Raw genomic sequence first — 14,241 nt, forward strand, 5'->3', positions numbered from 1 at the left:
GAAATGGAGGAAAGATTAGAGAGAGAAAGAAGGGAGGAAAGGGAAAGGCAATTTGAAATGGAGCAAAGGGAAAGAGAGAAACAGCGGCAATTTGAATTAGAGAGAGAGAGAGAGAGAATGGAGAGGGAAGAAAGAATGGAGAGAGAGAAAATTGCTCTGGAAAAAGAAAGGATGGCGTATGAGTTAAGAAAATTGGAAATGATGAACCAGAACAATAATAATAATAGGGATTCTGAGGGAGGCCAACTGTCTAAAGCTGACCTGAAGAAATTCCCTGTGTACCACAAGGGAGATTGTCCTGAGGTGTTCTTTTCCTTAGTGGAAAGAGCGTTTGTGGACTTCTCAGTGAGGGAAACTGAGAAGATGACCATCATGCGATCTTTAATCAGTGGTAGCCTGGCTGAGGTTTATGCCGAGATGCCTGAGGAACTGATGAAAGATTTTGCAGAGTTTAAGAAACTGGTGTTTGCCAGACATGGGATAAATGCAGAGCAGCTGAGACAAAGATTCAGGTCCCTCACCAAGAAACCAGAACAAACTTTTACCCAAGTGGGGGCCCAATTGGTGAGGCTGCTTGAGAAATGGCTATCGCAGGAGGGAATAGAGACCTATGAGCAGCTTAAAGACTTGATAGCCCTGGAACAGTTCTATTCAGTCCTGCATGGGGAATTGAAATTCCAGGTGAGGGAAAGGAAACCGAAATCTGTGGCAGCAGCCGCAGAGATCGCAGATTTTATCTCCCAAATAAGAAAGCCCTTGGGTGAGGGGAAATCTGTGGGTAAACCCAAAGAAACCTACAGCAAGTACTCTCAGGGACCAGGGAAAAGCCAGCAAGGGGGAGGGGCCCATGGTGAAGGGAAGCCCTCAGACATGAAACTAAGACCTCAGATTTTGGAGGGAAAACCAAAACAAGATGAGAGAGAATCAAAATACACCAGAAAATGTTATTTCTGTCAGGGAAAGGGTCATCTAATCTCAGAGTGTGAGAAATTAAAGCAGCTAAAAGGAATGGTGCCTCAGAATTCTAGTGGGACCAAGCCAAAAGCTGTGTTCTGTGTCCAGAAAGAGCAAAGCTCAGTGTCACTGAGGGAGCCGGTTGCCATGACTACTCAGTCTGGAACAGCTACCTCTGCTGATCAGGCTGAGGAAAATGGTCCTCTTATAGAGGTAAAACGCTGCTTGCTGGTGAAAACGGATTCTCAGTTGTTTGAGACAGCCGGGGTGGACGTAGGAATACTTGACCGTCAGTATAGGGGGCTGCGGGACACTTGTTCCCAGGTAACCCTGTGCCATCCAGATATCATCCCTAGGGAGTTTATAATCCCAAATGAGAGCATAAAGGTAGCAGGGATTGAAGGGCAGGTGATCTCTCTGCCAGTCGCGGAGGTACCTGTCAACTTTCAAGGCTGGAGGGGCGTTTGGCGGCTAGCGATTTCATCTACTCTGCCAGCAGCCGTGCTCGTGGGAAATGACCTGGCTGAACATGTGAAACGGGTGCTAGTGATTACACGCTCACAAGCCACCACAGGGACAGTTCAGGGGGGTAATGATGAGCCAGAGACGGAAGCAGAGGGGAGTTCAGAAGCTGTGGTGGAAACCTTAACCACAGACAGCAGATTTGGACAGGAGCAAAAGGCAGACGCCACTCTCCAAAAGTGTTTTGAACAGGTGACTGACGCCCAGCTAACACCTGAAACCCCAGTGAGATTTCTGGAGAAAAAGGGGATTTTATATAGAGAAACCCTGAGGAATATCTCAAAAGGGGGAGATGGGATCAGAAGTCAGCTGGTGGTACCTGAAAAGTATCGCCCCATGATCTTACAAAGGGGTCACTCTGACATGTTTGCTGCACACTTAGGGGTGAACAAAACACAGCAGAGAATCACACAGAATTTTTACTGGCCTGACATAGGGAAGCAGATCAGGGAGTTCTGTAAACAATGTGATGTGTGTCAAAGGCAGGGGAATAACCGCGACAGGACCAAAGCAAAGTTGTGCCCTTTGCCTGTGATTGACACTCCGTTCAAATGCATAGGGGTGGATATTGTGGGACCTTTGCCCAAGGCCACAAAGAGGGGGAACAGGTTCATTCTAACAATTGTGGACCATGCCACAAGGTATCCTGAAGCCATACCCTTGACTAATATTGAAACTAACACAGTGGCCGATGCTTTGGTGGGGTACATGTCCAGGATGGGATTTGCCTCAGAGATAATCACAGATTTGGGAGCATCGTTCACATCAAAGCTCATGAAACGCTTATGGCAGATCTGTGGAATTAAGCACAAGGAAACCACTGCTTATCATCCTGAAAGCAATGGGTTAACTGAGAAGTTCAATGGGACTCTAATGCGCATGATTAGGGCTTACTTGGCAGAGAATCCAAACAATTGGGACCAGAAGCTGCAATCCCTTTTGTTTGCTTATCGATCAGTGCCACAAGCCAGTACCGGGTTCAGTCCATTTGAACTTTTATTTGGGAGAAGGGTGAAAGGGCCTCTTGATTTGATCAAACAAAATTGGGAGCAGATCACCCAGGATGACCCACAAGACGTTGTGACTTACATAGACACCTTGATGAATGACCTAAGGAGAAATCTAGAGCTGGCAGCAGAAAACCTGCAAGCGCAGAAGGTCAGACAGAAAACATGGTATGACCACAAAGCTAGAGAGAGACACTTTGACCCAGGGGAGGAAGTGCTTTGGCTTAGGCCCTGCAGAGAGAATAAACTGCAGCTCAAATGGGCAGGACCATATAGGGTCATTTCCAAGATGTCAGACCTGAACTACCTAATAGAGCAGGAGGAGAACCAAGCAAGGAGGGTGGTTCATGTGAATGCCCTAAAACCCTACTACAGAGGGGAACAGAGGGTTTTATTCGCGATAAAAGCAGCTGAAAGTGAGGAAGCTGAATTACCCTTCTGGGAGGGTAGAGGGGAAGTAAAATACAACCCAGAGGAGGTAAAGATCAGTCCTGCACTCACCCAAGACCAGCAGCAAGAACTAAAAACGCTGCTTAGTAAATATCAACAGGTGTTTTCCAACAAGCCGGGGATAGTGAAGGGAGTGATGCATCGGATCCACACAGGGGATGCACCCCCGCAGGCAGTATCCCCATACCGAGTAACGGGACCCTATAGGGACAAGGTGCGGAAGGAGCTGGACGAGATGCTTAGGGAGAACATAATCGTCCCCTCTTCTAGTCCTTGGTCCTCTCCGATAGTCCTTGTGGACAAGCCTGATGGGAGCATTAGGTTTTGTGTCGATTACAGGAAATTAAACCGTGTAACCACTCCTGATGCCTACCCAATGCCCAGGCTAGACAACCTGATTGAAACCATAGGGGGTTGTCGGTTCATCTCATCATTGGACCTGGTAAAGGGATATTGGCAATTAAGAATTGATCCCAGGGATCAAGAGAAGACTGCCTTTTGCAGCCCTTTTGGTCTCTATGAGTTTCGAGTCCTGAGCTTTGGTCTCAGAAATGCACCAGCCACATTCCAAAGGCTGATGGACCAGACCTTGGCAGGGCTCAGTGACTTTACAGTGGCCTACATTGACGACATAGGGATCTTCAGTAATACCTGGGAAGATCACCTGATACACCTGGAGTTAGTGCTGCAGAGGTTAAGTGCAGCAGGGCTAACAGTAAAGGCCAGCAAGTGTCAGCTGGGTAGCCCAGAAATAAAATACTTGGGTCACATGGTAGGGGGAGGAGTGATAAAACCCCTGGAGGCCAAAATAGAAGCTGTTCGTGATTGGCCCAGACCCAACACCAAGAAAAAAGTCAAATCATTTCTTGGGTTGGTGGGCTACTACAGAAAGTTCATCCCGAGGTTTAGCGAGATTGCGGCTCCGCTGACCGATCTGACGAGGAAGAAGGCTGATGACCGCATCCCGTGGACCAGCGACTGTGAGGCGGCGTTCCAGAGGTTGAAGGAGGCGTTAATCAACTATCCTGTCCTGCGCGCTCCAGACTTCGACCGGGAGTTCATCATCTACACTGATGCGTCTAACAGCGGGGTAGGAGCAGTTCTGTGCCAGGAGGATGAGAATGGTGACCAGCATCCAGTGTCCTACCTGAGTAGGAAACTTCAAAAAGGTGAGAGACATTTGGCAACCGTGGAGAAGGAGTGTTTGGCCATAGTCTACGCGATCCAGAAGGCCAAGCCTTACATCTGGGGAAGACATTTTATTCTGTGTACTGACCATTCACCATTGCAATGGTTAAAGACAATGAAAACCCACAATAGCAAACTTATGAGGTGGGCTTTAAACCTACAGGACTATGACTTTGAAGTGAAGGTAGTCAGAGGGTCAGTGAACTGTGTTGCTGACGCCTTATCAAGAAGACCTGAAGAATGAAGACGGCGAAAGAAACATGGACTATGTGTATATAATGATGACAAAAAGGTTAAATGTACCTGTTGTTTTTGAACTTGGTTTGTATGAATAAAGGTAAATGGATGTATTGTATATGGTAAATGTTTAAATGCCTATTTGCTTTGTTTAACTTAGAATGTAAGTATAAGTAAGTATGATATGGTATGTATAACTGTTGTTGTATGTTTTATCAAGGTTGTTTTTTGGTGAAAAGCACGTTAGCTTTCCCCCTACAAAACAACTTATAAAGAGGGGAGGTGTTACATACAGCACTGATGTTACCTGTCTGTCATGGATTTGGAGGGAAAGTTCCATCCTATGGGGAGTGGAAGGCGGGACATCAGGAGGAGGGGCTGTACTGTATAAATATGTGGTGATGCCTGTGTGGTGAAAGAGAGATACTGGGAGATGCTGAGAGACACTGGGATGTGACGAAGCAGCAGCTGGGAAGAAGAAGCTGTTGTGGGAGTCTGTGTGTCAGACAGGGTACTACTGTGTGTCAGAGTACCAACCTGATAGGTTCAGGTGTCTGTTGGTTAGCCAGAACTGATAGGTTCAGGGTCTGTGCTTCAAGTTAAGGGTTCTGGGTGAACCAAACTGTATGCTTGTATGAGTGAGGATAAGCCACGTTACTTTATCCTATTCACCTGATTGTTTATTTTTCCCTGTGTGTATTTAAAATAAACCTTATTCTTTTTATTTGTTTGAAAATCCATCCCTGGTCTGTGTGACTTCTTATAGGGAATGGTTGGTGGCAGCTTAGTGTAACTGTGTGACATATCCCAGTAGGTCTGGGTTTGTCACAGTGATTTCACACAGTGAGACTCTCACAAAGCAAAGACAGGAAGGCGGGGAGCCATCCCCAACCTCTGGGCCCATTAGGGCTAGACTGCCCCTGAACATGGAAGCTTCATTCCCTATTTTCACAAGTCAGATTAAAAAAAAACATGCAAACTCACTAAGCAGACTTTCCACCTCTTGTGTCTCCCTTCCCCCCAATATCCTTTTATAAAGTCCCTGTTAAAAAAACCCTGTTTCTACAGGTTTTCGGGCAATAAGCAATGCCTTTACTTGGTTTTCACTGCTCTCTTGAAGTTTAGCAGACTTTGGCAATTCTGGATTTCCCACACGAGTAATTTAGAGATAAACAGGGCTTGGAAATTTAATAGTTTGTTTGACCTACAACACCCAGAATCTACCCACCCAGGACCTAGGGTGGTGGGTGGGTTTCCAAACAGGCTTTAGTTTGTAAACAGCCCAGAGCAGTCTCTTCACAAAAGGGGCAGGAGATAAACCAAATAAATGAATAAATAAATAAATATTTGTTTCATTCTTTTTAAAATATCTATATTACTATGTCTAGCTTTTAAACATTGTGAGGAAAGCCGCCCTGAGTCCTTTTTAAGGAGAAAGGTGGGGTAAATATATATAATGAAATAAATAAAATTATATAAAATTACATTATATATGTATTAAATGAAATAAATAAAATTATTATATAAAATTATAAATTATATTTATTATAATAAAATTACTATACAAATGAAATGAAAGTAACGCTTCCAAGCCCTTCTAATCTAAAACCACTAGTATGTAAGAGAGCGATTACAAATCTCTGCTAGAATCCAGTCCTACCAGAGAACAGTAAAACTTAAGTAAAGCGCTTATTCCTTACCCCCAAAAAACTTGGTTTTATACAATATTACCTCCTTGGAGCCTCCCACAAAGAAGGAGAGAGGAGGGCAAGAACTAAAATAGAAATATAATTAACAACAACAACAACAAAGTTTTCCTCAGGTGCAGGATTCTGAGGGAGGTGAAATGCACCTGTGAAATGGTCCACCAGCGTCTCCACTGAGGGGGCAGGAGAGAAACAGCCGCCCCCCCTACAAAAAAGGTGGTTTACTTACTCATTTTTGGGGGGCTGTGTGGTTATGGGGTGCTTGGGGGGCAGGAGAAGCCCCAAGAAGCATCCTCAGCTTGCCCAGGCCTCCTGCATGAGGAGGTGGTGGAGAAACAAGGCCACGAGGCACACCTGTTGCAGGTGAGGGAGGGGGGGCTTCCCTTAAAGGAGAGCAGCAGCAGAGCATGCTGGGAGTTGGAGTCCAGACTCCCAGGCTCCGAAAGCGGGCAGGTGGCTGCTTTTCCATGCAAGGGGGTTTTCTGCTCCAGCCCTCCAGGGTGGGCCCCAGAAGCAGCCCCCCCCCCGGCTGCGTCTACGAGCAGGCGGGGAGAAGTTATTTCTGGGCGATATTTCCCAGAATCCCCCACCCGGTGTGGCACCCCGGGGATTCTGGGAGTTGTGGCCTTCAGCAGGGATGGCTCACCCCTAAATTTCAGCATTAGGGGGGACAACCCACCCCCAATGTCCAGCCTTTAGGTGGCAGTGGGTTTTTTCAGGAAGTTCTCCCCCCCCCCCCCGCAAGGTGGTTTGTGATTTTTAAAAAAGGAAAAATAATTTTGCAGGTGCTCCTTTTCTGACAAGCCAAATCTGATGAAATGCTCTCTCCTTCTCTTTTTTTGCACAGCTATTCAAGCTGAAGAAATGCTGTTCTTCTCTGCACAGACACCCTACACAGCACCACACCCGTCGCCCAGCATCCTGGAAAATTCAAAATGTAAACTCGAGGGCTGTCTCCTGAAGATAACTTTTGTATTTCTTCCAAACTGGCCCACGGTCCAAGGCCCCTGCTTGCTAAGCCTGGTGCTAATTGGGGACTGTGTGCATTTCAGAGCTTGGACAGACGGGATCAAACCCACAAAGTCGGCTTCTTTGGTTGCGACCTCACCGTAACGGGGAGAAACCTCACCCTCCAAAATCCGCCCATGTGCGGCGTTTCCGAAGGCAAGAGGACTCCGATCGCAGAGCCGGCAAGCCTCCCGTTTATTCCACTGCCACCCAGCTCTCTCAGACATGATAAAAGGGGGCTCCCTTCCCTTCTTTTCCTACTCTGAGGTACCAATTAGCTACCTGATCTAATTACAGTAATTGCCAATACATATTACACGTCTTACTTTGCAACAAATCCAGCTGCTAATTTCTTGGCAGCCTCAGCCGCTCCGCTTCCCGCGATTCGGCAAGAGGAAGCTTCGAGCAACAGGGGAGACAGGCGCCACGTATCTTTCCTTGCTCCCGGTCCCGTGCCTGTGCTTTGAACAGCAGCCTGATCTGCTGAAATCCAACAGGTAAAGCCCTCTGCAGCCTAACAATTCAAGATAAAAATGTCAGGAAGGACTTTTGCAAATCAAGCGGCTTTTATACGTACAGGAACATTGCTGAGAGGACAGGGTATACACAGTCTCAAATTATTATTATTATTATTATTATTATTATTATTATTATTATTATTATTATTATTATTATTATTATTGGATAAACAGGCCTTTTTTTGGCGTATTATGACTCCGGAGTTGGGGTGGTGGTGAAATCTTAGTATAATCTTAGAATTGCAGACCTGGAAGGGATCCTACAAACCATCAAGTCCACCCCCCCTGCCAAGGAGGCCCAATGGGGGGAAATCAAACTCCCAACCTCTATATAAACTAGTTCTCCTAAAACCAGCAGCAACAACAACAACAACAACAAAGCTGTTCTTCAAAACACACAATGGCTTAAACTCTAATTACATAAAGATCAGTGCCGCTGACTTAATCCAGCTTTAAAAAAAATAAGATTTCAATTAAGAAACGCGCTCAAGCAAGGGAGCCCTCCAAGTACAGAGAGAGACGGAGCATAAAGTATTGTTGACGATACGGTGGGGTTAAGATTAAGTGTGTTTGACTCCCTTCCATGTGGGTAAACCAGCTGTGATAGACGGACTAAGTATTTACCAAATCAGGTCTTCTTTGACAACAAATACTCAAACACCATCCGTCACGGACAAGCATGTGATTTCTGCTGACATTTTTGGGTGGAGGTAGGAGGAAGTCGTGTTAGTCTGTTTCACCTAAACATTGTGCCTCTGTAAGATGAATTAATTTTTAATAAACCACCGGTTTGTCTCAAAGGCGCCCCTTGAATCAGGTGCGTCTTTCTAGTCAGGCAAACCTCCTTTTAACGCAATGGCTGTCGATCAAGTGATGCTACAGGCAGTTGTCAAGCTTGCCCCGTTGAACGGATTAATAGCCAATTCGGAGCCAAGACGGAAACCTGCGCGGAGCTTTTGAAAGTCAAAAGTGCTACACAAAGAACAGGGTTTTCTGACAATCGTTCCCGCAGCCCTAAGAAATGAAGAGCTAAAAACGAAGAGAAGTTAATTCATAGTTCTGGTGGAACTCGAAGTCCAAGACACAAGTATATCACATACACTCACACTCGTTGCCACTGTGCTAAGCATTTCCATGCAGGGGTGCCCATAAGGAGGGTCCAGACCTCCCAGCAATGCTGTGACAATCCTGCCCCCTGCTGGCAACAGATCACCCGGACATTACCCCCTACGGGGAAGAAAGTTTTATGCCCTTTCCTCCTGTTTGTTCTCTCGAATGATCTCCTCCAATCCCAATGTTAGTCCGGGCCTCTGCCAACCTATGTTCATATCAGATGTGAGCGTAGGATCTGGATTAACCTGATTCTCGATGGCTGCAGAGAAATGAAGGGCCCAAATTTACAGGAGTCGGGCAGAGAAAGCCCAGCTTGCATTCTGCAGCTTTCTCTGTCCCAGAGGGAGCGGATCGGCCACGATCCATACAGCACATTCCCAACACATCTCCTGGGACATTTAATGCCTGCTCCAGCCCATCTGAGTGAGACATAAATCACCTGGCAGAAAGGCGCATGTCAGCTATTTTCTCCTAAATGCTGCTGATGGGGAGACAAATTCCCGCTCTCGCCCTGCACCGACAGAAGCATTTTTCTGCGTGAGAGCATCTTCAAAGACTCTGTTACAGCAGAAAATAAGGGGGCGGAGAGAATGGCCCTCTTTTCGCTCGGGCTGTGTTGACAGCTGCCAGCGCTCCAAGCTGCTTGTTTCCCCTTGACAGAGAAAATAATAATCTTCATGATCATTTCACATCCACACACACCCCCAAAACAGGCTGATAGTGAGAAGCTTCTACAACCAGCCTTGACCAATCCTGCACCATTCCAGGCTGACACTGGCTGCATCCATCTCTGAAGGCCACGGAGCGTGGCCCCTCTCAGCCAACCGGTCCCCCTGCTCCCCTTCCTCACCTACCGCTCTCTCTACTTCCACAAGACTTCGTCCAAGACAAAACTGACCCGGGACGAAAGCCAACTTTGCATTTCTGAGCTGGAAGAAAAACCCGTCTCAACTCATGTAGAAAAATCTCCCAATGAATTCTGCAGCCTGTTTATAAAATAATGCATATCAAACCACCATAGTCTGGCTATTTTTCACAAGGTCTTTCTGTTCAATGGAGGAGGCGATTGTGAAGAGTTATGTGGAAGGCCATTTCACCCCTCTGATCTCTGGAAATCTGTCTGGAATCCTGCCTTTTCCCTGCTCCACCTCACAAATGCACATGCTCATAGCTTCTGAGAGTTTTTTTTTGGTGTGGCTACTTCGTCTTGAGGACTAGAAGCTTGGTTTTCCTTGGTTTTTGTGTTAACGGAAGCTGATTTGCATTCAGTAACAAATTCTGGCACATGCCCAGTGCCGTTGGGAGGTTGTGGAACATACATGCAGGCTTCCAAAAGCGAATGCATGCAGATTCTGATCAGTGCACTTGTGTGGAGAGCTAATTTATTCCTTGAAAATAACTATTCCCACCCCACCCACCTCATTCCCAGCATGCAAGGGCCCCAGAGTTCACACAAAGCTCCACCGCTGTTCGGTTTACGAGGGTAAGAACTACACGGGGCCCCACCCACCCCACTCCCCAAAACTGTGAGTGTGCGCAGGAGAGTGAATGAACTGCAGTCGGACAGCAGAGCTACTCCATGTGCATGCATGCTGAGGAGGGCTCGCTGCCTCGCCCCACGAATAGGAACCCATGACTTTCTACAAGTGAAGTAAGCGTCCCGCGCTGCCGAGCTCCAATAGCAAGGCCGCCACCCTGCTCCCTCCCGCCTCGGGTCTTTCAGAAGGAAACAAGCCCTTACAAAAGCAGCTGGAATAGATAAATAGGAATTTAGTTCTCCTTCAAGGACACCCTCATCCCCACCCCCAATTTCTCCCAGGGGGGCCTCACCCTCCCTCCCATTTCCTCCTCCCTCCCTCAAGGCAAAAGGCCAGGAAAGCTTCTCTCCGCCAGACCCAGACTTTGACCACCATGGGGGGGGGGGGCTTCCTCTTCAGCAAGATGGCTTGACTCCCTCGCCGGTTTGGCTCCTGGACCACAGAGATGACTTCCAGCAGGTTGAAATACCCAAGAGTGCCCCTCTGGCTTTGACGGGACGTCGCAAATGGCCAGCCACTGCTTTCAGGAACCGCGGATCAAGGCAGAGGATGCAAACCCCCTCCAAAAAAAACTGTCACTGGTGCGAGAGAGGGCGCCCTTGCCCCCTCCCCAGCAAAATCATTCGCCAGGGAGGTGAAGTCATTTCCCCCCCCCCCCGGTGAAGTTCGGCCACCCCTTCAGGTCCGGCGGCTTCTATAATCCACCAGTTTATGGGCGTGGTGGTACGGAGGCGGCGTGTGGGCAGCCGGGCTGAGCTGCAGCCGGTCGTGGTGGCAGGTGACGACCGCCGTGCGATGCTCGGGAACGGGGCGGCTCTGGCCAGCCAGGCGCTTCTCGTCCAGGGTGGCCAGGTGGTATTCGCAGAAGTCCATCAGGAGCTCCACCTGCTCGTGCAGCGAGAGGGACTTGTACCTCCGCTGGGCCAGGAGACAGATCGCCTCCACGAAAGCCTGCAGACCCATACCTAGAAAAGAGGGAGAGGAGATGGGAAGGATGCGCCAAAATGTCCACTCAGGCAGGATATTTATTATGAGCTTTCTGCAGAGGTGCTGCCCCCCAGTGGAAAAAGATAACTATCACAGCATGGGATTTTTTTTTTTCCTCACCTACCCATCTGGCATTTGGCGTGCTTTGTTTTGTGATTGGTCAATGGAAAGGTAAGCACAGGCTTAATTTGCAATACTCCTGAGGCATGAATTTCTGGCAAAATCCCACTATGGGTCAGAAAATGTCTTAGTCGGGTTAACTGTAGGGATTGTGCAGTTCCCTTTTTTGTCCCATTTGACCTTTAGCCTTACCACTGATTCAGGAATCAGGGCCATCAAAGATGGGGCAGAAAATGAAACTAGACCCCCCCAAACAGACACACAGAGAGAGAGACAGAGACAGAGAGAGAGAGAGAGAGAGAGAGAGATTTCATAGCAAAGATGCATCTCTTCTGTATGGACAGTCAAGGAACTATCACCAACATTCCAACTGCTCAGAGGCAAATGAACAGGTGCGATTTCTGCAAAAAAAAGGGGGGACCCCCTTTGATCACAAGCGGACCACATCACATGTGAACAAACTTGGAAACTGAATGACTGGAAAGGGTTCAAGACGCACTGGCTGGAGGAAACGAAGGGGAAATGAACCAGTGATGACCTGAAGAGAGAACACCCAAGCGGACACGATGTAAGGGAAACACAGGTCCTGGGGAAGAGCCAGGTACTGCCAGGGAGCAGAGCGCAGAACGGGCCAAGGAATAAAAAGGAACTAAGTCAAACCTTACACAGCTATTAAGATTGGGGAGAAAAAGCATACATCGTTGAGAGCAACTTTTGATCAGGAAAAAAGCCTTGGAATCTAGAGAGGAGGCTGAGTGATGAGTTATGTTGGCCTGCCTCCCCCCCCCCGTGCCAGTTCCGTGTGTCTGGGAATGATGGGATTTGTAACCCACCATACCTGCAGGGCACATAATTTTTGGTGGGCGAAGGAGCCACTGAGCTGTTAAAGCTTTTAACACTGCGTTCATACCAATTCGGAAACGGTAAGGTTCTCACAATGGAGAGAAATAACTGGCTTTTCCTCTCCTTTTGCCACCCCCTCCTCTTGCACCTGGAGATAGTTTTTGGAGGTGAAGGAAGGTGGAGGAGATCAGCTACCAACAATGGGAGCTTTCAAAACAAAAAACACACACCTGCTCGTGAATTAAAATGTCCGACTTCCTACCTAGCGGAAAACCTCTGCGGTGTTCGGCCACTTTCACAATATGCTTAGCCATGGAGGAGAAAGCCCTTAGAGGCCTGGCGCGGTGCAGGGTGAACGCTGAATGGGTAGTGTTTCACAGATAAGACATCAAAATGTGTGCGTTGTTATTTTTTGCTCATTCGGTTCAGGCTTACGAAGGCAAGCGGGAGAAACGAGCCCTTTGAAATGGCAAAATGAGATCCAACAGTCTCATTTGTTTCAGCTGAGGGCTAAGAGTGGGGTCATCCGCGAGGTGGGCAGCCAGCCACCTGGCAAAACACAGACACACACACAAATTTGGATCAGTTTATCAGCGCTCAGCAGATGCTAGTTTGGGACTTTCCTCCATCAGTCTCTGTGAAGCGGGGCAGGAGATACACACACACACACACTCCGGCCCCTGAAAGCAACACTTCAGAACTTTTCATTGAAATACGGCTTGCAAGGGCTTCTGGGAGTTGTAGTCCAAGCAGTGTAGGGGATGCTGCACTTCACCCACCCCAGCCCAGATGTTGTCTTCAAGGCAGAGTGCTCGGTGCGCCAGATAGAGCATAAATAAAAATTAACACGTGGTGGGGGATGATGGTGTGTACACACCCACCCTCAGCACCCCCAACTGCCAGGGCCATGAAGGGCGCCGTGTAGCCGAGGCAAAGAAGCCAGGAAATCTGCACAAACAGCTGTATTCTTGTACGGCTCAGAGGAAAGCAGGTGGCTTTCCGAGAGTCAAAAAGAAACGTTCCGTTACCTTCCAACGTAAATATCTGTCTTGTCACCTTTTTCAGGTCAGCAAAGAAAAGGCACCATGGGGATAAAACAACGCACACTCACAATCTGTGCGAGCGACATCCCAGAAACAACAGATCCTGCTGATCCCCAGCAATTTTAAGAAGCAAAACAAAACAAACACCCAAGGGCTGATCCAGAATTAACAACGGGGCCAGATGGCAAGGAGCATGAAAAATACGCTTCCTGTGGCTTTGATGGGTCGCCGGCCTCGTCCTTTACCCGTGAAATTCAAAAGCTGGACAGTTCTGCACACAGCTTTTTCTCTCCCTTCCCGTCCAGAGGCCGTTTAGACGCTTGACTTTTAACATGACCGCTTACCGTGTTTTGATCTGTTTTGCTAAACCACCTGGCTTCCTATACTGGGAGAACAGCGGCAAATAAATGAAATAAAACCATATCGTACATTCACCCCCACCTCTTTGGTGCTGTAGAAGAGAAATTAAGCCACAGGCCTTCAAGGGTTGAGCGTTCGGGTGCCGGAAAAGTAACTGGCACCCCTCGAGTTTGCAAAGTGGTCAGACCAAGTTGGATGGAGACCTCATAAGCAACGGGGAGAATGCACGTCAAAAGATCTCCCTTCCTCTCTTCCACAATCATCACCGTTTTGTGACGGATTTATTTATTTATTTTTTAAAAAGGGGGGACTTACCCACATCCCTTTGGTCCACCCCTAGGCCACTTCCTCTTCGGGTGATGTCAATATACAGGATATCGGCGGCAGCCATGCTGAAGCCACTGTTGCTGATCTTGCTGTTTCTAGAGGAGGCCAAATGAAAAGAAAGTGGGTCAGGGCCACGCGGACAGGGAAGAAACCTGTCCAGGCCCCACAGTTTTTCTGACCTTCTTAAGGCTCAAAAAAATTGTATACGGAAATATGTGGCTCAGGGGAAAACAGGAGGAGGCCCTTCGCCGATTCATCTGGCCAAACAGGCTGGGAGGCAGCGAAATTGGGTGGAATCCAGGTCTGGGACGTCGTCTTCT

General features: G+C 47.9%; 1 protein-coding gene across 2 annotated transcripts in view; it reads right to left on the bottom strand.

Moving 5' to 3' along the window:
* Nucleotides 1-5,552: 5,552 nt before the first annotated feature.
* The window catches only part of TTLL11 (tubulin tyrosine ligase like 11), a 40,163-nt gene continuing 31,474 nt past the window's right edge, over nt 5,553-14,241 (bottom strand). The window contains exons 8-9 of one of the 2 annotated variants that reach the window (XM_072985166.2): nt 13,910-14,016; nt 5,553-11,206 (exon numbers count right to left, since the gene is read on the bottom strand). In XM_072985166.2, the coding sequence (XP_072841267.2) occupies nt 10,920-11,206; nt 13,910-14,016 (394 nt within the window). In that variant the 3' untranslated portion in view covers nt 5,553-10,919. The other variant, XM_072985167.2, reaches the window with a different exon arrangement.

The sequence above is a fragment of the Pogona vitticeps genome, chromosome ZW-PAR, assembly GCF_051106095.1.
Source record: "Pogona vitticeps strain Pit_001003342236 chromosome ZW-PAR, PviZW2.1, whole genome shotgun sequence".
In the NCBI taxonomy this organism is placed as follows: domain Eukaryota; kingdom Metazoa; phylum Chordata; class Lepidosauria; order Squamata; family Agamidae; genus Pogona; species Pogona vitticeps.